General features: G+C 35.9%; 3 protein-coding genes across 14 annotated transcripts; 2 read left to right on the top strand and 1 right to left on the bottom strand.

Moving 5' to 3' along the window:
* Positions 1 to 15: 15 nt before the first annotated feature.
* On the top strand, positions 16 to 9,626 carry LOC107221608 (epsilon-sarcoglycan). Of its 10 annotated transcripts, none has more exons than XM_046736631.1 (11): positions 16 to 135; positions 1,781 to 1,933; positions 2,263 to 2,402; positions 2,531 to 2,706; positions 2,819 to 2,920; positions 3,355 to 3,529; positions 3,713 to 3,957; positions 7,164 to 7,235; positions 8,012 to 8,158; positions 9,343 to 9,411; positions 9,545 to 9,626. In XM_046736631.1, the coding sequence occupies exons 2-11, from the start codon at positions 1,804 to 1,806 to the stop codon at positions 9,567 to 9,569; spliced, it is 1,281 nt and encodes a 426-aa protein (XP_046592587.1). In that variant the 5' UTR covers positions 16 to 135; positions 1,781 to 1,803; the 3' UTR covers positions 9,570 to 9,626. The 10 variants fall into 10 exon arrangements, 9 of the variants coding, with proteins under 9 accessions (XP_046592587.1, XP_046592585.1, XP_046592588.1 ...); XM_046736629.1 differs by lacking the exon at positions 16 to 135 and adding an exon at positions 201 to 354; XM_046736632.1 differs by lacking the exon at positions 16 to 135 and adding an exon at positions 431 to 698.
* Positions 9,627 to 10,592: 966 nt separating this feature from the next.
* Positions 10,593 to 17,663, top strand: LOC107221660 (wolframin). Of its 2 annotated transcripts, none has more exons than XM_015660732.2 (6): positions 10,593 to 10,722; positions 11,539 to 11,643; positions 11,830 to 12,046; positions 12,118 to 12,347; positions 12,446 to 13,653; positions 13,737 to 17,663. In XM_015660732.2, the coding sequence occupies exons 1-6, from the start codon at positions 10,665 to 10,667 to the stop codon at positions 14,526 to 14,528; spliced, it is 2,610 nt and encodes an 869-aa protein (XP_015516218.1). In that variant the 5' UTR covers positions 10,593 to 10,664; the 3' UTR covers positions 14,529 to 17,663. The 2 variants fall into 2 exon arrangements, with proteins under 2 accessions (XP_015516218.1, XP_046592565.1); XM_046736609.1 differs by having other exon boundaries at positions 12,118 to 12,353.
* LOC107221476 (vesicular integral-membrane protein VIP36) lies at positions 16,902 to 22,033 on the bottom strand. 2 transcript variants are annotated; one of them, XM_015660480.2, is made up of 7 exons: positions 21,754 to 22,033; positions 21,116 to 21,231; positions 20,808 to 21,005; positions 20,436 to 20,598; positions 20,127 to 20,293; positions 19,961 to 20,024; positions 16,902 to 19,824 (listed from the first exon to the last, which is right to left on the bottom strand). In XM_015660480.2, exons 1-7 carry the CDS (start codon positions 21,878 to 21,880, stop codon positions 19,673 to 19,675), a joined length of 987 nt encoding a protein of 328 aa, XP_015515966.1. In that variant the 5' UTR covers positions 21,881 to 22,033; the 3' UTR covers positions 16,902 to 19,672. The 2 variants fall into 2 exon arrangements, with proteins under 2 accessions (XP_015515966.1, XP_046592592.1); XM_046736636.1 differs by lacking the exon at positions 21,754 to 22,033 and adding an exon at positions 21,343 to 21,482.
* Between the last annotated feature and the right edge of the window lie 159 nt (positions 22,034 to 22,192).

Genomic DNA, 22,192 nt, shown 5'->3' with positions numbered 1-22,192 from the left:
TGTATAGGAAGTGGTGATCCGAATGCGCAAAACACGCGCCAACTACGTCGACGTATATCCTGTTCGACGTTGTTATATTCCGTGAGAAACCAACAGCCGCAGCCGCAACCTCATCGAGACTGCATGTATTGTAACGTACGCATGGTAAAAGTTAAGGAGATGTGTGAAGTCAACGATCAACTTCGACTACCGCAGCACCGTTCTTTCTGCTTTTTCGCGCCTCATTCAAGTTTTATTTATTGTTTAATGAAGTATCGAATTTTACTACGTTTCTCGGAACCATTTGCGTTTTTCGCAATTTTGCCCTATTCGTAAACAAGTCCATGGTGAAGAAAAGAAACGATTTCACTGCGGGTTAGCGAATAATTTGAAAAAACTGTAATGAGGGTACAATTTCAGTCGGTAATTTAGGAAGCACCCATGATCAAACGGCGGAAACAATTGAAATTATACGCGAATCAGAAAATTGAAATGCGATAAAATGACTGTCAATTTTTTCCCCTCAGCCCCGTTGAGCCGATACAACCGAGAGTTACGTCAAACGAGGTATACCAGAAACCGACACGCGAACTTCACATAGCGCTCGGAAATCTACCCACCATACTTCCCACAGCTATTATCCGAATCATCGCACACGCGCGTTTGAGAATTTGTCGTCTGCTGGGCTGTCATTTTATCGCATTTTTGGAGGCTCGCGTGTGTGTTTTGAACATTGACGAGGGCATGACGAGGGACGCTAATATTACGTATAAATAGGCTCGTAGTTAGTAGTCGCTGTGCTCGGTCAGGGATCGATTTTCTCTGCTGAAATAGAGGTTCACAACGTTTATTCTGCATCAGACTAGACCGTCACTGCTACCCGTTATTCATTCTCGCATGCATTTATTTATATATGTACATATTGCGTGTATGTCTAGTCGTGCAATGAAACGGTTTGCATCGTATTCTTAAACGAGTTAGCACGATAAACGCTGAGTCGTGAGTACACACGTGAAATATTGCCTGCACGCTTACAATTAGATCTACCCCGCGAAAATGGAGAAAAAAAAGTCAGCGCTTCAGCTTCAGATTTACAAAGTGATTGCTAACGTCGAAAATCTTCCTTCGCATGTAGCACATTCATGTATGTTATACATGCATACATACATACATTCTTGCATCTGTCTCGCATGCACGAATAACGTAGTAAGTACGCATGCATGAACCGTATATATATAATATATTACATATATTTAAACCGCATCCGGATACCCTACGCATGTTATGTATTATACGTCATGCGGCTGTCCAGAGAACCGCAAGGACGCAGTATGGTAAATTTGTACACAGAACTGGGTAATTATTTAACGACGTTTAGCTGATCATGGTTTTGATGATCCTCTTTCTTTCAAATCTGTATAACGTATTACTTTCGATATTCGAATTAAATTTACCGCGTATTTCAAAATTCAATTCATTAAATTGTATGTTTCAATATAGCGAATTTACGATAATTTTAGCTTATCAGAAAAAGAAAACATTTCTCCAATCAAAAACTCAGATTGCAGAGTTAATTTTTTTTTTTTTTGATTTTTCTGATGTACATATAATTCAAAATAATTTTCTGCCAAATGTGTGATGAAAAAAATTTGAAACGATGCAATGCAAACACCGTAACATATTTGCAACTTAATTGCACGATATTATTGTTGAAAAATGCATGAATATGATAAGATAAAATCCTATGACACCACTGCTGTGTCGTAGGGTTATTGCTGTTATTATTAGTATTTCATTTCAGGAAGAAAGTTTTCAACAATCATCATGTTTTCGAATCATATCTACATTATATTTGGGTCAGCATTGATATCTTTGGCACATGGTGAGGATATCCAAGTTTCCAAACTCTTCATCCTGTCTATAACTCCGGAAACATTCAATTGGAGAGTCGATGGTAAATAAGAAAAACAGAACACTTATGGATTGAAAGAAATGTAGTAACTAGAAACGTGATATTCTATTTCTTTTAAATGTGAAACCACACTTTGAAGAAGATCAGAACAAAAATAATTATTTTCAAATTTCATTTGAATCTTTGAAAATGACACAAACATAAAATGTGATTTTAATTTTTAATTCTTTCACAGAATCTGCTTACCAATTCGCATTTCAGCAATAGATAGCACGAATGGAAACATTTTTTCATTTTGAGTGTATATTATTGAATACATCATATGGTTGTATTTAAAAGATATTTCACTGATGGAATAATTTGACTTTCAGAACGACACGATCAATTCCAGTACAAACCGTCATTATTGAACGCTCCAGATCTGCCGCCATGGATACATTACACGTACAGTAAGAAAGACGAGAGTGGTTACTTATACGGAGTTGCGCCATCGGAGCAAGATAATTTAACGGTGATTTATTATGCTTGAATTGTAATTAAACGTGTGATAACTAAACCATATCCAAAACTTCGCTTTATAATCACATTTAAATGACACAAGGGTGATGTCATTAATGTTGCTATTATTTTAATTTGCAGCTAGAAGTTGTCGCTTTGAATAAAAACAATTACGAAACCAGACATAAGATCTTGGACTTCAATGTCCTGAAGAAAGTAAATCCTGCCAAAAATGAGGTCAGACTAAAAATTGATAATCTTAACGTCGACGACCTGTTCAACGCAACTCGGATCGACCAGTTACTGGATATATTCAAGTAATGCGAATTCTTAAGAAAAAAACTTTATTTATAATGTGGATTGAGCTAAAACAGACGATAGAAATAGACATATCAATCATTACATCAAACCGATATTTTTATGGAACAGAAATGACTTATGGAAAGATGCCTCGGATCTCTACGTAACATTTTTGGCATCTGCGATAGAAATGGGAGCACGATTACCACTGAAACCAGAAGAAGGCGAAGGGTAAGTCACGATCTTATGTCATCGTTTATCCTCATAATTGGCGAATGCCTTTGGTTTTTTTTTTTCATCACAAACCACATTCGTTTCCACAATTATAAGAATGAATAATTATGGAGCGTTTCCCACTATATCTAAGAGATTGCTATTTTTGCACACATCAAAAGATGAGACATATCAGTGACCGCATGACAAACTTCCTATATCGTCATACCGACATACAATTAAGTTTCATTCAAATAAATAAGTGTCATTGAGTCTGTGACGCATCGTGTTCTTTCAATAAATCAAAAGCGTCAAAGGTTCACAATGATTCCTTGAATGTTATTTCTAAGCTGTAATACAATTGTGGCTTAGTGTTACAAATGGAACGGGTTGTATATTGCTCAGCCGTCTCATTGCAACGATTGCTTATCGTCGTTACTCTCGCTTTTCAGAGTGGTCGTACGGCTTGGCAGCTCGGCTTCGTTCTCTCAAGATATGCTTACCTTACAGGAAGAAGTGAAACCTCTGCAAAAAGTATTGCCTTGCCCTCGATACTATAAACGTACAAGTGTTGAGAGGTACTTTCGATCGAGAGGATTCATTCTTGACTGGTGTTCCTTCAAATTGGTTCGTTCCAACAATCACTTTTCCGATTATCTGAATCATTTATTCACCATTTCCGCCAACTGCAAAGCTAACGAACTCAGATATTACATAACTTTTTAAACTGTATAAACAATGCACAAATTTTACACCTAATTAAGTTACAAGCAATTTCACGGTGAAATGAAATACTGCAATAATTATCAGATCGAAGAGCATCACAGTCATCATCAAGAGAGCGCGAGACGAGACCCTAACATGGATGTGACAAGATTGCCGTCTTCGGAAATATCTGGACACAACGAATGGCGTTGGGCAAGGCCTACGAAAGCTGACACGCCGACCAGAAGTTACTTCAAAGAGATGGCATCTACCGTTCTTATTCCTGCCGGACTGTTATTTGTTTTGGTCGGCTTTCTCTCAGCCACGCTGTGCTTTCACCATGATAAAGGGTGAGTGTACAAGTTGTGCGCTAAATTTCACCATTCAGATTTATCCGAGCCAGACTTTAGCGCAGAATTATATTCGCCAATTTGGAGTCGGATTTTCAACTTGGTGATTGAAGCTTACTGATCATAATCGATTGGTTTGCCTGATCGAACTTGCTTTCCTCGTTTATCCTCTATTCAACCAAATGATTGATGAATTCTTAGACGACGGCACTTAAAATATCAATTACTGTAGAACCTCATGAGTATAAATAGAACTCCATGTAGAGTATAATTATGTATTCTTTGTTTCATTATTCTTAGACACGTGTATGCTCTTTGAGGAAATGAATTCTAGTCCATATGTACTCGTAGGTCTTGGTATACGGAAAAAGCAGTCATGTAGGAGGAAAATTTGACCATGTATATGGGGCATTCTACGCCAATTCGACCTGAGTTTTATCCTTGACCTGTTAGATTTGGCGCGCGATTTTTTCTATGATTGTTCTCACTTTGAAAGGTACACAGTTTTTTTTTTGTTTTTCCGACTCAATTTAAATATTCTAAAATATTTAGAAACGATTTTATTGACCGACCAAAATTAAAAATTGCAAAAATTCTGAAAAATCTTATGTCAGACATAAAAATTTTCAAGCTTGGACTCGGAGTGGGCCAATTTTCCCGTCTTACTGTTTTCAAGTTTTTTCAAAAAAAAAAAAAACATTAACAAAAATTAGAAGCGGAAGTCATTTTACTATGGATGGTTACTGAAACATTTTTATATGTCACATTGGATATTTGAAAATTTTTTCAGATTTTTCGTATGATTTTATTTTCTTCTTTATTTTGCCAATAAAAAAAATTGCAAATGGTAAAATGGTTCCCCGGTCGAATTGGCGTGGAATGCCCCATATACATATTTCTTTTCGTAATTGTTTTAATTTTTTGTAAGGTATTTTTTCCTTCACTCGGTATATATATATTAATGTTCGTATGACACATGTTGATGAATACGGAAGTAACTTTTGCATTTCCTTTCTTTTATTCGTATACTTATCGTGCTATCTCCGCAATTACAATATTGTATCATTCGCGTTTAGAATATAGGCAAAATCGGTAAACGGGAAATTCTAAAACCGTCCACAATTATACGTCCAAAAAAATAAAAATATAAATATAAATACATCACTAGGTATATTTATAAACTCTGATGTAGACATTTGAAATATTTTTGCTACAAAATAGTATAATGACGCACGCGTGATAACAGCTCACGCACGCAAGATTAATATTCTGACGCACAACTTTATCATATGCGGTTGAACGATTAAATATGTATAGGTGTATATCCTGTAGGATAAAACCGACGCATCTACACACATGACTTGGGCCTTGTTTGTGTATAATTTGTTATTATGTTATATGAAATAGCGTGTGATCTTGAATGGTTATATTACAATGTTCACGAATTTTAGAGAAAACGAAATAGACGGTTGAAATAGTGAGCGAATTTTTGAAACTTACATCTAAACAACCGATTAATCTATTCGATTGGTTTTTTTCTTTTTTTGAAAAGTATGTAGATCGAGCTTCGATTAGGTATTTTTTTCACAATGCGACGAATTTTCCAGTGAAAGCGTCGTAAACTGTGAATAAAAATTGAATTTCAATTTAAAACTGTCATCATTTGATTGGGAAAAATAAATCGGATCATAGCAACGAGTATGAACTATCTAAGAATACTGTCCCCAAATTTGAAATAAATCGATACAGCCGTTTTTAAAATATTGTGAGTTTCGCAAAATATGTTATAGTAATAAAAAAATTTAATAATAACAATAATAATAAGTGTGATGAAACATTATACGTACTTTGGAATAAGACAGAGCCCAATCGAGTTGAATACTTACCCCTTGAAACAGCATATTATCATCTGGAATGGTGTTTACTACAGAAAAAACGAAATTAAGCTTATGAAAAAAAAGCGCTACACAGTGTCGGTAAAAAGGTTTTATGCGGTTATTGTAACCGCATATATAATAATCATGTTAAAAACCCAGCCTTATTATAATATTACACTCCTAATTGCATTATATGTATATCCATTATCCGGCCTCTGTGTATATAGTTGTCCCTAATTGCTTCGATATCTTTCGCCGCTATTTTCCTCATATTAACCAGACTTCTCAAGGCTCACACGCACACTTGCAGTTTTGACTAGCGGCAAATTCCGACGAGCCATCGAAGAACGATGGGTCAGATATTTCGTCGATCACAAGGCGTTCGGTTATCAGCAACGTGCTGACGTTAAACACCCGCTGGCGGTTCAGACGAAGAGATTTTTAATTTATCTGTATACGCAGGTAGTCCGGAAATTTGTGATAAATTGTAATCAAACGGCAGAAAAGTAAACGAGCACAAATGTGCACGAGCCTTTACACGCCAGCTTATTACGCGTTTGACGTAATTAACGGCCAAAGCTGTCGTCACTTTTGATTTTGAGGGTTTGAGCTTGCGCGCACACGGGCGCCTTCCGGCTGTTATAACACAATTGTGATTATTTCTGCGGTTTCTTTCACATGTGCTGCGTATATAATACACGCATTCTACACATCACTCGTCTCGATAATATTATTATTTAACCATACCAATATTTTATTATTTATACTGTTGTCACGATTATTTCGCAGCGCGAAAATTAACTCTATTATATGTATAGTTAAACATTATTCATATACCGACGCATATCCAGTATCTTCGTGACGCGTGTTGCTGCCGATCGCGTTCTATTATTATTTATCTGTTCATTTACATATATTTGCGCAATTTTTGCAAGATAAAAATAATAATTACTTCGTTATTTTATCACCAAATCACTACTTCATCAAATCTATAATTGCTTATTCGGAAAAAGAATTCTCGCGATATATGGTTCCACCATGTTGAGTGTTATATCATTAATTGTTATCGATTCCAAGTAGTTCTGCCAAGTTTTCAGCGCTCGCTTCTAACGTATGAAATAGTCCAGCAAACCACACAAAAAAAATAAAATAAAAAAATACTCGTATGTACGAAACTCTGGGTAATATGTAGACATTTGCAATTCATTTTCTATCGCAGAACAAATAGTTATCTAAATTATTTTTCTTAAACTGCACACATTTACTTGAGAACCAATGTTATTTAATACTGTATCATTTGAAATTAATTTGTTCATTATTTTCTTATAGAATTGATCCCGAGTCGCATAGATATTTTCACGAGTTGTTTAACGTTTTCACCGGTCGGAAACAGATGGCAAGGTAAAAGATTGATTCGATTTCGTTTTACGTTTGTATTATTTCTGTCTTCATGTAATTATTGCTTATTTAATTATTATTGCATACCTATATTCAATTTATCTAACCAATATTTCGTTTTTATTATATACTTTCGTTTATAATAATACAATAGTTCGTTTTCTTTTTGTTTATCATTCTGACACACAGGTGGTTCGCATCGCAAATAGGATTTCTGTTCTCATTATTTCCGTGTGAGAGAGGCACATGACACGTGCAGCGGTCCTAATTATACGTATCTTAAATGTTGTTATGATAACAATTAACAAATGTGTTTGATTTTAACGACGCACGGTTGGAATTATCCGAGATGCGCTGGATTTACTACCGCCGATAATAATACAGAACAAATTTTGCTCCCGCTTTCCTTTTAATCGAACGAAGGTAAGACAAAGAGGTTTAAATATGTTGGGATTCGACACGATATCAGCAGTCGCCGGTGAAAACCTGAGAGTTGTATTTAATTTTGTAAGCAGTTTTTGTCCTATCTCTCACCCGCCTTAATGAGACGTATCAAAACGTGAACTCGACAATTTGCATGCAGTTTTCTGTGGCCGGATACCCGCATGATTAACTTGTAAAATGATGATAGTTGCTTGAAAACCCTCTTTTCGGCGCCATACTTGTCGAATCTTAACGTACGACGTTTTAATTTGAAAACGCATTAGCATCAATAACTATTCAACGATTTTCTTCAATTGAAAGGGAGCGGGACAACATTACTTAAATAATTTTTTCAGCCCTAAAAGAGAACCCACTCCCGTCGAAGGACTCGGAAATGGTTCTGAAGTTCAAATGGTGCAGTATGCCTCGTCTCAGAGAGGCACTCTGAGATCTTTGTCAGCACAGCCATCGAGTCCCAGCGACTCTTTGACACGTGGTTCAAGGTATAAAAAATAACTATATGATAATAAATAACAATTATTTTCCACCCCATCGTTGGTCAACACCGTTTTCCCCCAGATACGAACGAATTAGCTTCGCTTACAATCGGAATAAGAAGAAAATATTTATTCATGACAAATTGTTCTACGTCCAATTCCGTTTTCATAATGTACGAATTCAGGTATTTTTGATGAAAAAAAATACATAATAACAGAAAAACTGCAGTCCACGCAGCGGGATTCTTCAAAGTTGAAAGTTGAAACTCTGAAAAGGTTTTCTAACGGTTGAAACGCCGTTATTATATCGTCACGTGGGCGGGGGACGTTTTGTGAGATGAAAAGAACAACTAGTTACGTTCCCTTTCTAGGAATTTCGGTATCTCAAGAGCATTCGTTATTCTACTGTGGGAATCCAGTGCCCAAGCTCCTTTCAACAGTGGTTCCCAAATAGAATTGACGATTGAATTTACTCGTTTACGTTTCTCCAATTTGTTTTCGCAGAAATTATTTTAGAAAATTACAATCCACGTATTTTGTTTTCTCATTCAACAAAATTGGGCTTGTAAATATTCGAAACTCATTGCTTACGATTAGTCCGTTTTTTTTTTACTTTATTATACAACGCGCGCCTGATCTTTGTTGTCATAGATTTTTTAACGCCGTGGAATATAATAGATACAAAATAAACCGAGTAACAATACATGCACAAAAATGCGTCCACATTTTTTATACAGATCTCGAGAGATTGTCCTTCAGATACAGCCGTGAGCTATGACCCAAGTTTACGTCAGAGAGAATTCTGACTGGATTGTAGCCGGTTTTACAGCCCCCCGCTGTCGGTTCTAAACGAGCAAAGAAGCCGACCTGTTGCGTCCTTTCAAAAAAAAACGCTGGAAAATGCGGCCATAAGATTAAACAATCCTGAAAATTTGATCGGATTTTGCCCGCGCTTTCCGTTATTCGGAATTTCAAGTTTTCCACGACAAATATGAATTCATTCAGCGAACAAAGTAACCCTAAAACATATGTTTCTCTAAACTTGAGCATGAAATTACATTCTGACGTTTTTACGGGTCCTAAAGTATGGTTTGTTTTGAGAATAGAGTACAATACGGAGGAGGTGCAAATCGCTAATTTTGAGTTAATATGCGGGAACTTTGAGTTTTTAAATTTATTTTCTTTTCCAGGACGACCACCGAGCGTACAAATCCTTATGTACGACCGAATCCGCCGCCATACATGGGATCGAACAACGTGTTAGTATAATTGAGACATACCTATATATTGACCATCTTGTAATTGATGATAGATATATGAATAATGAAATTGTTTACTTTTTGTTTTGCCTCTACGTATCGCTGTATCATAATCGGGATGCTATACATCCAGAGGTGGAAACCGAGCTGATTTCTGACTACACGAGGAGCCGGCAGTGATGTGGTATTGCTGAAGAGTGAAGAAAGAAGAAAAACAACAACATCAATTTCATACTCTACGGACGGTGGGATTAGTACGAAACATCATTTCCGACTGTCTGAAAATGCCGCACAATCATTAAATTAACTGGCTCCGAAATTCGCCTTCTATGATTAATAGGCCGAAGAACCTACATATACCGCATTTTATATCACATTTAACACCCGGAGTTATTAGAATGCCGTAGTATCGATTCATACTGCAATTGCGTAGAAATTGTATAGTAGATCAAAACGGTTATTTCGTCAGATTAGTGCCCTTTTTTAACTTCCATAATTGCATGGAGAAGTGTTTTTGTAGATGGTCTTATTGTTAGTATGTAACCATATACAAATACATAGCATTTTCAACACAAGTGAAAAAAACCGTATAGATCATATACATGTATACATATCTGTGTATAAAATATATCTAATACCGTATATAGAAAGTGTAACGTACATCATTGTGAAGCGATAATCTAACTATAATGCACGCTGTTCATGTATAATATACGTGTAATTGACTGGTCTGGCCCAATAAATCGCATGTAATAATCCGATTTGAAAGATTATACGTAGGTCACGTTCATAGAGAATGGAATTAGTTTGAACACAAACTTGAGTCAATCAGCACTGAACGTGCCTCAAGACCGTCAATTTTAGAAATATTAGACATGAACGAGTCTCGAAATATTGTCAAGACGTGAGGCTGCGACTATTTAAAGCGAGAAAATGCATATTTTTTAAATTTCCTGAGAAGGCATCTGGGTGAATGAAAAAGCGAACGCGCGGATGTCTTTTTTCGCGACCTTTATACAGAGTAGTTTTATAATTCCCTGACTTACCGGTCTGTTCAACGACTCGTTCGAACGGTGGGTGAGATATTTCCTCCCTCCACTTCTCACGCGAATGTTCTCAGTCGGAGACGTCAGTCCTCCGCTGCAGCAGGTCGGGAAAGCGGTTATTTCTCACAGCAGCAAGTCGGCATAATTCCAACGTTGCGTTGACAGTTGAATCAAGCGATTTCCCGGCGTTTCGAACGATAGAAACGGATGGCAGGAGTCGTGCCGATGTCCGGAAGATCTGGAAGAAAGCAGTGGACCCTCCACGGTAATAAAACGCATGAAATACCTTGTCCCGTCGTATTTATAACTAAAAACGATGACATGCATCGTCTGTGTGACTTTGTGCGTTTGTATGCGGTAACAAGCAGAGCTGCATTTAGGCTGTTTATATCGCGATTGTTATATATTTGGAAATAAAAGGAAATTAAAAAAATTAAAAACCAAAATACACGCATGCGATATTTCACGTAGAAATTCTGCAGATTTTGTACTATAATATCGAAATTTATGAGCACCAGGTAAATACATCTTTGCGACAGAAGCAAGTTGGTAAAATTGGTATTGTTAATCAGTATGAATAATTGAAATCGACAACAGCTTGCGCATCAATGTACAGACTTCACACATACGCATATTTAGTCTTTCGGCTACTGATTGAGCTGATTCTGATCTCTATCGTTACTATGATATTTCATTCATAAAGTACCGATGCAATACATCCTTGTGGCTCCACAGCAATATTTCATTCATTCTGCTCATTCTATAATATCGGAGGCTTAAGTATCTGCGAATTAATCTAACTGTAAATGATGTTTGATCAATACTGTAACAATGACACAATGCCAAATGGGCCTCGACAGTTCCAATATTTAACAAAAGACAAAGAAACTTTGAACGCAACTTCGTTAAACTATAATTGGACTACAATCAGTAATAATAACCGGAAAATATCAATGGATGTTTAGCAGCCCATTTCATTTCAGCGTGCTTATCTGGGTTGTTTTTTTAAGTCGAATTTGATCTAGTTAAGGGTATGTAGAGGTATTCCCACGAAAGTTACTTACTCCTCTGTGTTTCTCAGATGGTCCACGAGGTTCTCTTCGAAGATTACGCTCTCAGTTGGCAGAGGATGGATGTCCCGAATCCCAAGTTGTTCTCGCTAAGCAACTCTTGGAGGAACGCTGCGGTGAGTTTTTAAATTTAAAACAATTCTGTTTCATGAGATAACTTTAGTCTAGGGTTTTTTTTTTTTGTTTTTTTTTTCCTGGTTCTTCTTGCTCAAAACAACACAATTTCAGTAGTAGTTTTTTCGTTTGTTATTAATGGAAAAACTTGACTACAACTATACTTCATGTCATATTTTTCCCCGCAGAATTGGACGTCGACAAAGAGGAGAATGCAAAATTGGGGGTTTATTGGCTCACCAAAGCTTCAGAACAAGGAAACTTGGAAGCTACGGATATTCTGAGGAAATGTTTGGCGACAGGCAGGGGCATCACAGAGCACAATTATTACGATGTTAAAAGTTGTCTGGATATGTCGCAGGACGAAAAACTCGCTAGAAGGGCAGCTAGGGAAATGTTTACCAGGTAAGGGAGAAATTGTGCTGACTTGAGTTTGGCAAAAAAAAAAATAATACATTACCTCTCTTCTTCAACAGTTTATCCAATGGCGAGGAATTTATCACTACAGAACAACTGCAGAGGAGAATGCGAGATGTAGCCTTTCCCCCAACAAACAGAGCAAGCTGTTCCAGTTCCAATGAATCATCATTCAACAATGTACAAAAATCGCTAGCGGACAGCTTTGGCGATGCGTCTTCAAGGGATGAATTTCTGGATGATCCTTTGCCAGTCAAAGAAGGGGAAAAATCCTCGGATTCAATGCCAGGTTCCTGTAACAAAATTTCTATTCTTCAATTTCTATTTTAGGACCTTCATCAAATTCTAGTTTTAAAATTACGAGCCTCATTTTCTTTTCATCCACAGATTGGTCTGAGCATCAAGGAGAGAAGATAAGCGAAGCAGCGTTGGTCTCAGCCGCTGCGAGTTATGCTCGTGGATCGCTTCCAATTGTTTCTCGTGTTATATGTCTGGTCGAACCTTCACAAATAGCTTTGGACACGATTCCGTTACTCCAAAGACCTCTGTTGCATCCATTGGCTTCGCTTAAGAGGCTTTACATATGGCTAGTTCAGTTACTCGGCCGCAGAGGAACTCCAATATTCAAGAAGATATTCTTCACTTCCAACATTCACACACTGTTGTTACTTCTGCTTTATTCCTTGTTTGGTACTGAAAGCTTGATACTTTTTATACCCATGACACTGTACTATTTATCATTTGTCGTTATGGTCGTGGCGACGTTTCAAATGTTGCAGACAAAACGAGAGTTGACTGATTTCCGAATCTGGTCAGGTTTATTCCTCAGTTATTCGGGAGGCAACTTGAATCCAGAAGAAGCAGAGTATCAGTACTGCCGCAACAATTTGAAACCCTATGGTCACTTCTTCCTAGCGCTGCTCACAAATCTCATGATCTATCCCATCATAGCCCAACAATGGACCCCGCAGTCGGAATTCACCATTATAGCGTTTATACTGACGCTGACAACGCTCTTGAACTTCATGTGGAAAGATAGCTCAAGGTTTCCCGACTTCCTGGCGCTATTCAGCTTTGCTGTACACGTCTTGGCCAAATATCCGTATGAAACTGACATGGTCGTCGCTCAGGGTTGGAGATTCATTGACATACGAGTACCGACGTTCGCATCCTACGTTGTGGGCAATGGCATCGAGTTTTGCCTAAACTTTCGCGCTGTGTTTTATCTCCTAATTCCTGCCGTGTTTGCCAAAATGGCAGCCAGGGACGGCTGGCGTGGTACTTACAAAACTCTTATTCCTCACTGCGTCACACTAAGCTGGTGGCAAATCGCCATACTCAGTTCCCAAGGCGCGACTTGGTACGGTTTGATCAGAGGAGCTCTGGCGATAGTCGGGATGGTTCTCTTTCTTCCTATTGCAGGAATCGCGTCCATTGCTCTGCCAATTGTTGCGGCAGCCAAATATCTGCCGGAAAGTGATCTTCTGTTGAGAGCAGGTATCACCACCGCTCTGGGAATTCTGCCATTTCTAATATCGTGGTACGTCAAGAAAACACGAAGTCAGCGATACAACAAAATCATGACTTTTACACAGGTACGAAATTCTGGAGCACTACTCACCTTTTTTCTCATTTGACGTCACAAGCAGAATTCATTGTTTCTTCAACAAACTTTTAGATCACAATGGGAATTGCTGCTGGACTCTGGCTCGGTTGGTCGGTCATCGCGGGTAACAAACGCGAGTTGGAATCAGCCATGTACGAACCGATGCCGACATTGTCATGGGAACAGTATCAGAATTATTGTCACCAACCAGCTTGGGAAGAGTCGTCGTCTCTGGCGCAGGTACAAGTGAAATGCGCACATTTGAAAGGTGTCTCCGTGTCATGGGAGGGATATGTGACAAAAGTAAAACTCAAATCTATAAAAAACAATCTGGAAAAAGTATTCAACAAGTTACCAGATGCGATAAGAATACCATTGACTTGTTCTTATGGAGAAGCTTACGAAGATAATTGTACCACGGGTGACGAATTGAGAAAACAGAACTGCCGGACTTTGTTAAACATTCAGAAAAGACTAAACAAATGTCACTTGTCTGCGTGGAATAAATACGAATTTGAGATCTCAGTAAAAATAAAAAGCGGTATTTGGGGCAGCAATGGCGAGCTAATTCTGATCGCCGATCATTCCTTCACTAATTTTAGCCTGAACATTTACTCTGGGGATAAAATATGGTTTGTCGGTAAGCTGACTAACACTGAATTTGAGGGTGAATCTTTGCTTGGTGGCAACCGACCACACTTACAATTGGAAGAAGTTGGCTGCCACGTTTGTCATACGACCAAGCTAAAGCCGTTTAGACGATCCATATATCAAGTGACATTTACATCTATAATGAAAGACATTTATCTTGGTGTTAAATCCGTGCTGAATTTCTTCTTAAATCCGTTGGTCATTTTTAAATAAAATACGTAATGATCAAAAAACAAACACATACAAAATTACACCTTGCTCTAGTCTCTGTGCAACTTGTCAAAGTCATTGAAATCGTACAGTCTCATTTAATTACGAAAGATGTAAGATGATGCTTCAAATTTTCAAAAAGGAGTAAAATTTAGCGTACTACCAAGTACAAAATTAAGTAAATAACCTTTTATACACCAGAGTGGATCGAAATATGAAAAACAAAAGACAAAAATATTTCAATGTAATAATGATAATAGTTTTAAAAAATGGAGAAACCATTTTTCCATATTCGTGATTACATACTCATGTTAGTTAGTGTTATGCTGTTCGTTTTCTCAGGCCAGTAACTTCGGGATGAAAATGAATCACTTCCCTATTCCTTGCACGGACCAAATGTTGTTGTTGTTAACTCTAAAACAAACGACCATGACGAATTACAATGAGAGGACAATTTACCTAAAGATTTTTTGGCAATGAATATACATATGTATGTACACATAAAAAGTAATGTTTGCGCTAAATCGCCCTTACATTTACAAATATCTGGTAAATATAATCGTTGCCAAATTTACAATAGCTTGGAGATAAAATTTATCATATTAACAAGGAACCTCAGTTTGGTATCCCCCTGCGATTTCTTTGCAACTCATGTGTGTTGTAGAAAATTCAAAATTAAGAGATTAGTATTTTTGCTATCGGTGCAAAACCGATTCAAAGGGATGAAAACAACTCTCAAAGATGTATTTGAAGGGAAGCAATGCTACAATCTTTCATTCATCAATATAAACGTTTCAGTGTTGGTTTCATTCACATACATCAAGCGCATCGAGAAATCACCTCGTTGGGTGCACACACTGGGTGTCGTAATCACCTCTTGAAACCGCTTTTGCATGAATAAAAAAATCATACGTGTCTAGTTATCAATGTTCTATAACATGCCTGAGTTGCAACGAATTTGAAAGGGGACACCAAACTGGTGAACATTGTAAATGTTAATCCTTATGTTTTCATGGGGGCATGAATAAACGTAACTATACGTAGAATCAATATCTAAAATATCAGAGATAAAATCGTACATTCATGAGTAGCATATCGCTGTTTTTCTTTTTCCATTTCAAAATTCTATCAAGTATCGCGATACCACCTTTAATGCGTGTTATCAAAAACTCTACAGAAGCTTAGTGCGGTCGCGTCTTAACGAATAATCGGTACCACAAAAAGATACAAAAAATATATTTATACAGATAGAAAAACGCGAAAAATGTATGTATACACATTATATTATGTATGTATAAACATAGATATAAACGTACGTTACCATGAGAAACTTAGATGCTTAGATGTAGATTAAATCAAGGATATTGTTATTAGATCGGGAAAAAAAAAAACCGTAAAATAAGGTAACGAAACTTTGTAATATATGTATATTTTAGATTGGATGTATTTTCCGAAAATTACTCCTCGTTCAAACAGAAAACAAGAAAACAAAGTATATTTTTCTATTATGTTTCGATATGCTGCATCATGTGACTGTTATAATTTTAATCTTGATACCAGAGTAGAACTGATGGTGCGATTATTACTGTGAATTTTTATTTAACTGCAATTGCATCGATGCACATTATTACTGCAAATGACAGTTTCTATTTACTTGATACCATTTATACGTAGTATAGAACTGTTTTTAAAATAAGAAATATTCGTATGGACTATTTCGTTCTTGTTCATATGACACCAAATGATCTATGAAGTTTTAGACCCAAATTATTAGGTATGTACTTCGATTTTATAAAAAGCAAGTCTGCTAAGTTTTCGATTCATAATTGAAAGAAAAACGAAATCAAACATATATATATATATAAACAAACCTATATCAATGTTGAACGTTTAGAGGATTGCATAGAAATGTTGACGGTGCGGATAAACTGGATGTTTGCGCTATTGAAGCTGTGAAATCCAAAACGTATCTTACACCGTCGGATGAAAGGACAATAATGACCAATATGCCAATATGTGAGCCAGCAAGTAGAATGAAATGATAAATGATAGTTGTGTGCCTTGATGTATTTAGTTTACATATTATAGTTTTTCCTTGACCTATTCATGGAGATATTACCAAGTTACTAGATAATTCTGACGGTTACAAATGTGCCAATGTATTTTTTGTTACTGTTTAACTTCATTCGAAAGAATTAAATATAAGATAAGGAGCAAGTGTGTCATGAAAAATTAGTCCTCTCTTCCATAATGTTAATTCTGCAATTCTACCATCTGCATATGCAGAGAGAAATTAAACTTGTATGCATAAAAGGCGGATAAAAAATAATCGTGACGTATCGCAGAATTTGGCAGTGAATTTTTTTTTCATCCGAATACTAGTATTTGTTATTTATATTTGGCAGCGATGCATAACAAGTGATCAATTTCAGTAATGTTGTGTCCGTTATTTCACAGTTTCAATAATTTAATGAAAATCCGCATTAGAGAAAAAACAAAACAGATCACTTCGGAAACCTGGGGATATCCTAGTAAATTAAATAATTTTCATTAGATATATGTGTAATCAATATAATTAGTTATGTATGTATGTAAGTAGAAATAATAAATCTATATGAGTAATATTTTTTCCTTATTATCGTTGTTATTATTATTATATTTATATTTTCTTTTTCAAACTAACTTGTAGGGAAAAAAATTATTCTCATCAAATTTGAGCTATCCAATCAATTTCTTCAAATTCGTATGTACCAAAACATTACTTAATTTTAGAATGTCTCATTCATTCATCAGGTATTTATTATAGCATATTTGAATAAAATGAAAATTCTATACATTTTTTAATCGATCACAGTTTACATGCAAAGTTTCGTTATTATAATATATTTTATTTTTGTCTTTATATTGCAAGAGAGTCGGTTGTGTGATGTTTCTTTGAGATTTCTTTTTATGTTTTCATTTAAAATCTTTCTCCCAATCCTATTCGTTAATATATTCGTAATTTCATAAAATTGAGTTACTTTTGCTTTCTCCAATTCCGTCTGTGATTAATCGTTCATACCCATCATTAGAAAGACATACTGTATATGTATATATGCTAAGTATTCCGGTCAAACTTAACCAGCCATTGACAACGCGTACCCCATAAAAAGATAATTATTATCCAGGAATTTCATGGCACAATTTTATATTTCTAAGCTGTAGATGACAAAATTTTTATGAGCATCTATTTATTATAAATTAACAGGTATATATCTTACTTTCTCTATCACAAATACAATGCAACAATTTGGAATAATTATGAAAAAAGGATGTATTAATATCAGAGGTAATGGTCCCAGACTGGTTATATTGAGCTGGAAGACTCCATAAACACAATACGATTACTCCCTTATCTATTTAAATAAATATTCAGAGAAATTTGTTCCCTCGGATTCACACAATGCACTAATTTATTTCATATACCTCTGACATATTTGTATATAATATATCTTTCATATATGTATACATATACACAGGGTTCGTACGCTTTTTGGAACCCGAAATTCCCTGACATTTCCAGGTGTTCCAGCCTGAAAATAAGATTTTTTTCAGTAACCTTCCAAGAAATATGCCGCTGATTAATGACAATTTTTTTTGTATATTAATACTAATACCTTCAATATTACCTAGTAATTAATTTACTGTCCGACTACTAATTTACAAACAACAGCCGGCGATTTTCAGTAAGACAAAAACGAAAGGAGGTTTGATATCAAGTAATGTACGTATGAGAACGAGTTTATTTCTTCAAGCAACTTAAAATTCCAGTCGTATATTCGAAATTCCCTGACTTTTCCCTGCTGTAAGAAACTCCCTGAATTTTCCCGGTTTTCCGGGTTTTCCCTGAGCGTACGAACCCTGATACATATATGTACATATTTCTTCATTTATAGTCGCGATTAACGTACCTATACATATAACAAAAAGTAGTATATCACCATCGTGATTTGTCTTACATTCAATATACAACACATTCTTACAACCCTCACACAATAACATAACATTGCGGATGTTTAGAGTAATATCTTTGTGTATGAAAATTTATTCATTCTCATTCGTCCGACTGCATATTGCCATTGCTATTACAGCTGTATGCACTCATTTCGTTTTACAAAATGAATCAATAAAACGAAATGACGCGATGGCGTGTTGGAAACGCAAATAGACTGAAACAATATCCATTATATGATAGATTTTCAACTTTTCAATTGTTTCACTCTGTCTAGCTGCCATCGGGTGTCGTTTAATTGGTTTAAAATTCGAGTGTCATATTATGATGATATCTGACTATGGAAAAACAATAATCGTTATTGAAAGTATATACAGTAAAAAATTAAATTGTCTACTACTAAGAATCATTTTCACAGAATTTACGCTCTCTGATCCGTCTTGCAGATAAAATAATATTAGTGACAAAATATTTATTACTTTCTTATTATTATCGTTATTATCGTATTTTTACAATCGATAAAAACATCTGCAGCCTTTGAACTCTTATCTTCACGACCTTATGTTATTTTTCAATCATTGGAGAGTAGAAATAGCAAATTTTTCTCAGCGTTCAAAATTTATGCTCGGTTAATAGATTTTCAGTCACGCAATGGCTATGATTATAAAAGTCTTCCGATTAGAATAGGCATTGTTAGATTCAGCTGTGAACTTATACAACTAGAATACGATTTTATTGTTTTTCTCCCCTCCTTTCTTTCTTCGTTTGATTTAGCTTCGTGCAGGTTTTATTGTTTTTTTTTCTTCCTCTTTTTTTGGTAGACACATTTAGATATGAGAATGGAAAACACTGATGCAAATGTCTTTTTGGCTCTGAATTACTATGAACTGAAAAAAGACGTAGTTGATCTTTTACTTTATGAAAGTTCTGACGGTTACTAGCAGTTGGATAAATACTTTTATCTGCACACAGATTGAACGCTAGTTCATGTAGTAATTTACTTCTATACAACTTGTTATAAATTCTCTTGATATAAAGTCGAAAAACTTAAAATATTTATTCGACAGCTCTGTAACCGCGTGATTTATTTTATCCAACTAAACGCTTCGCACAGTACAAAGTTGCATCATTCGGCACACACTGCTAGATGTATCGCTTAGTAGAAACGTTTCCTACTATTTTCTTGATGCTTCTGGTAATACATAATTCCCAGTACTAGCACTGCTATCAAAACAATTGCAGCTATGAGCATCAAGAAGAAAGTTTTGACACCATTCAGAGCTGATGGCTTAGGGTCATCCACATGTTCTGCAAAGAAAAAGAATAATATTATGAATCATGATTGTCTCAGAAAAAAGCGTATGATCTTCCAATTTATGAATAGTTTCGAAATATTTAGTATACGAATTTGAATGCATTCGAATTGAGCAAACTTTACTCTTACCTCTTGGAGATTCGAAATGCATTGCTGAAGGAAGAATTTGAGATCTGTCTTCTTCATCTTTAACCTGTAAGAAAATAAATGAGTGAAGATAATTGGGAGAAGAAAAAAATAGAAACGAAGGAGATTGAAACTGATTCAAAAAAATAAACCGAATCAAATCACTCACATCGTCAGGCAGGTCAAGCTCATAAAGTCTGACTGATATTATGTCATGATTATCGGAAAGATCACCAGTGGTCGCTGTAACTCCGAAGTAGTAACCTGTTGGAAGCTTTATGCCAGGAACAGAAAAGCAGTCCTTCCAAGCAGCCTTGTTTGAGAGATCAGTAGATACTGTTAGAAAAATAAAATAAAAATACATATTATAATGATGATAAATTGTTTGATTTTCAAGTTTTCCATAAAATCCTTTCATTTTTCCGAGTTTTCCGCACTTGTAATAATTCTCTATGAAATCCATGCATCTACATATTACCTGTTAAGGTATCCTTTTCATATCTTATAGCTATATGAGTGTCATGATCAAAATTTCTGAATTTAGCCTCGCAGCCTTCCAACTGCGTATGCGTTCCATCACGGTCATGGTCATAGTGCAAAGACCCGTTATTTATCATCGCTGAGATGTAGGGATGTTGATGCTGGAAAAAAGTAGTTCAAAAGCATCAGTACAGGTCGGTTTTCTTACTTGTCGTGACTATTGCATTCTTAACGCTGAAACTCAAAATTTTCCATACTTCCAGGATATGGATATAAACGGCTTGATAATAATTCTAAGCTTATGTTAGAATGGTATGAGCCTCTTTCAATTACATTCAAAATTATACACATTCTATGATCATTCACTTACATTGTGTGGACCATTATGGTTGCTGTAAGTGTCCAAAATTATGGCAAGCCCGTGAAAAAAATCTTTGTTACCAAAAACTGGGCCACCTTCCATTCTGTCTTTGGCGTACCAGATAGCAAGTCCGTCACCAAATAATTCCTTCCCTTTTCCATGAACTTTGAATTGTACTTGGAGTTCCCAATTCCTGACATAGCATGGCTGTAAAATATCGTTCACTGATGTGAGTTTTTCAAGTTTAGCAAATTTCGACGATAGGATTTTTGTCGTTGTAGAGATATCCGCTTGTATGCATTAGACTCAATTCTTACCACTGAATTCCATAGTGATCCTTGGGTGCTTTGGGCATCTGGTGTCAGGCGGATATAATTATTTGTCACTATTGTGACACCACCAAAATCCCAATAAGGTATCGTCATTCCCGTAGCTATGTAAAATGGATAAAAAAAAAGAATACAATCATATGCAAAAAACGAATACATCAACAATATAGCTTTAGTTTCAAAATAAGCGAATCATCTTTTCCTGCTAGTTTTACCTTGATAATTGAAGAACCATATTAATAGGTGAATTTTGGCCAAATCTTCAGACTACAATTATCCAAGGTGTAAATATAAATCTTAAATTTAATTTGGCCCGAAATGTAAACAAAAATCTCTATTGTCTAACATAACCTGTACGTTTGACAGTGCAGTGAAACTTCCTGGAAATGGTTTTAAAGATTTCTGCGAAAATATTATCAAGCATGCAGCCGTACGGTTTCGAAATATTTTATTCTATTGACGCGTATGAAAATCGGCAAATCAGCATATGACATGTGCAGCCGGGGAGTTGGTCGTATACGCAAAACCGTGCATAGTAATGATATTATAATACATACGCAGTTAAATGTACAAAACGTATGCACTCACATACGAGCATATGTACTAAATACGGAAATACTATGTACCTTGATACGGCTGGATTAAGGAATGTTCTCGCTTCAGGTAATCTCTCGTGTTCCATTCTCCCCTGGACGTTTCGAACAGTAATAATCCTGTGATAAATATGTAGCACCACGGAAAAGTCATGATCATTGAACAGTTGCTTGAAGGCCGGATTGGAATTTCAATAATCTTGCACTGATATTTACTAAATGATAGAAAAAATATACAAGTATTAAATCTTTCTGCAATCACACAACGTTGACTGAAGAATATAAAGACATTTGCCTTAATGGGCTTTGGTGTGACAAACGAAAATCGTCGTGCGCTTGCGCCCCCTGAGATGTTCCAACGACAGTAAGTTGAGAACTTATTGCAGAACAGAGAGTTTTTTTTGTATTTTTTGAGAAAAAGCAAATGAAAGACAGAAAATTTCGAGAACCGGTCGATTTTTTCCTTCTTTCT

The sequence above is a fragment of the Neodiprion lecontei genome, chromosome 4, assembly GCF_021901455.1.
Source record: "Neodiprion lecontei isolate iyNeoLeco1 chromosome 4, iyNeoLeco1.1, whole genome shotgun sequence".
NCBI classification, from domain to species: Eukaryota; Metazoa; Arthropoda; class Insecta; order Hymenoptera; family Diprionidae; genus Neodiprion; species Neodiprion lecontei.
Note: the sequence above shows the minus strand (reverse complement) of the source record. Positions and strands in the feature narration are given on the sequence as shown.

What these genes read in the sequence shown, in the direction of transcription:
- LOC107221476 (XM_015660480.2), bottom strand. Translation starts at nt 21,880, where the DNA reads ATGATCATGACTTTTCCGTGGTGCTACATATTTATCACAGGATTATTA. An exon ending in ACCATAATGGTCCACACAAT is followed by an intron (nt 20,599 to 20,807) that starts GTAAGTGAATGA and finishes ACTTTTTTCCAG; the next exon opens with CATCAACATCCCTACATCTC. An exon ending in AGCTTGACCTGCCTGACGAT is followed by an intron (nt 20,025 to 20,126) that starts GTGAGTGATTTG and finishes ATTTTCTTACAG; the next exon opens with GTTAAAGATGAAGAAGACAG.
- LOC107221660 (XM_046736609.1), top strand. Translation starts at nt 10,665, where the DNA reads ATGGCAGGAGTCGTGCCGATGTCCGGAAGATCTGGAAGAAAGCAGTGG. An exon ending in GCTAGGGAAATGTTTACCAG is followed by an intron (nt 12,047 to 12,117) that starts GTAAGGGAGAAA and finishes CTTCTTCAACAG; the next exon opens with TTTATCCAATGGCGAGGAAT. An exon ending in AAATCATGACTTTTACACAG is followed by an intron (nt 13,654 to 13,736) that starts GTACGAAATTCT and finishes ACAAACTTTTAG; the next exon opens with ATCACAATGGGAATTGCTGC.
- LOC107221608 (XM_015660658.2), top strand. Translation starts at nt 1,200, where the DNA reads ATGAACCGTATATATATAATATATTACATATATTTAAACCGCATCCGG. An exon ending in TGCTTTCACCATGATAAAGG is followed by an intron (nt 3,958 to 7,163) that starts GTGAGTGTACAA and finishes ATTTTCTTATAG; the next exon opens with AATTGATCCCGAGTCGCATA. An exon ending in TCTTTGACACGTGGTTCAAG is followed by an intron (nt 8,159 to 9,342) that starts GTATAAAAAATA and finishes TTTCTTTTCCAG; the next exon opens with GACGACCACCGAGCGTACAA.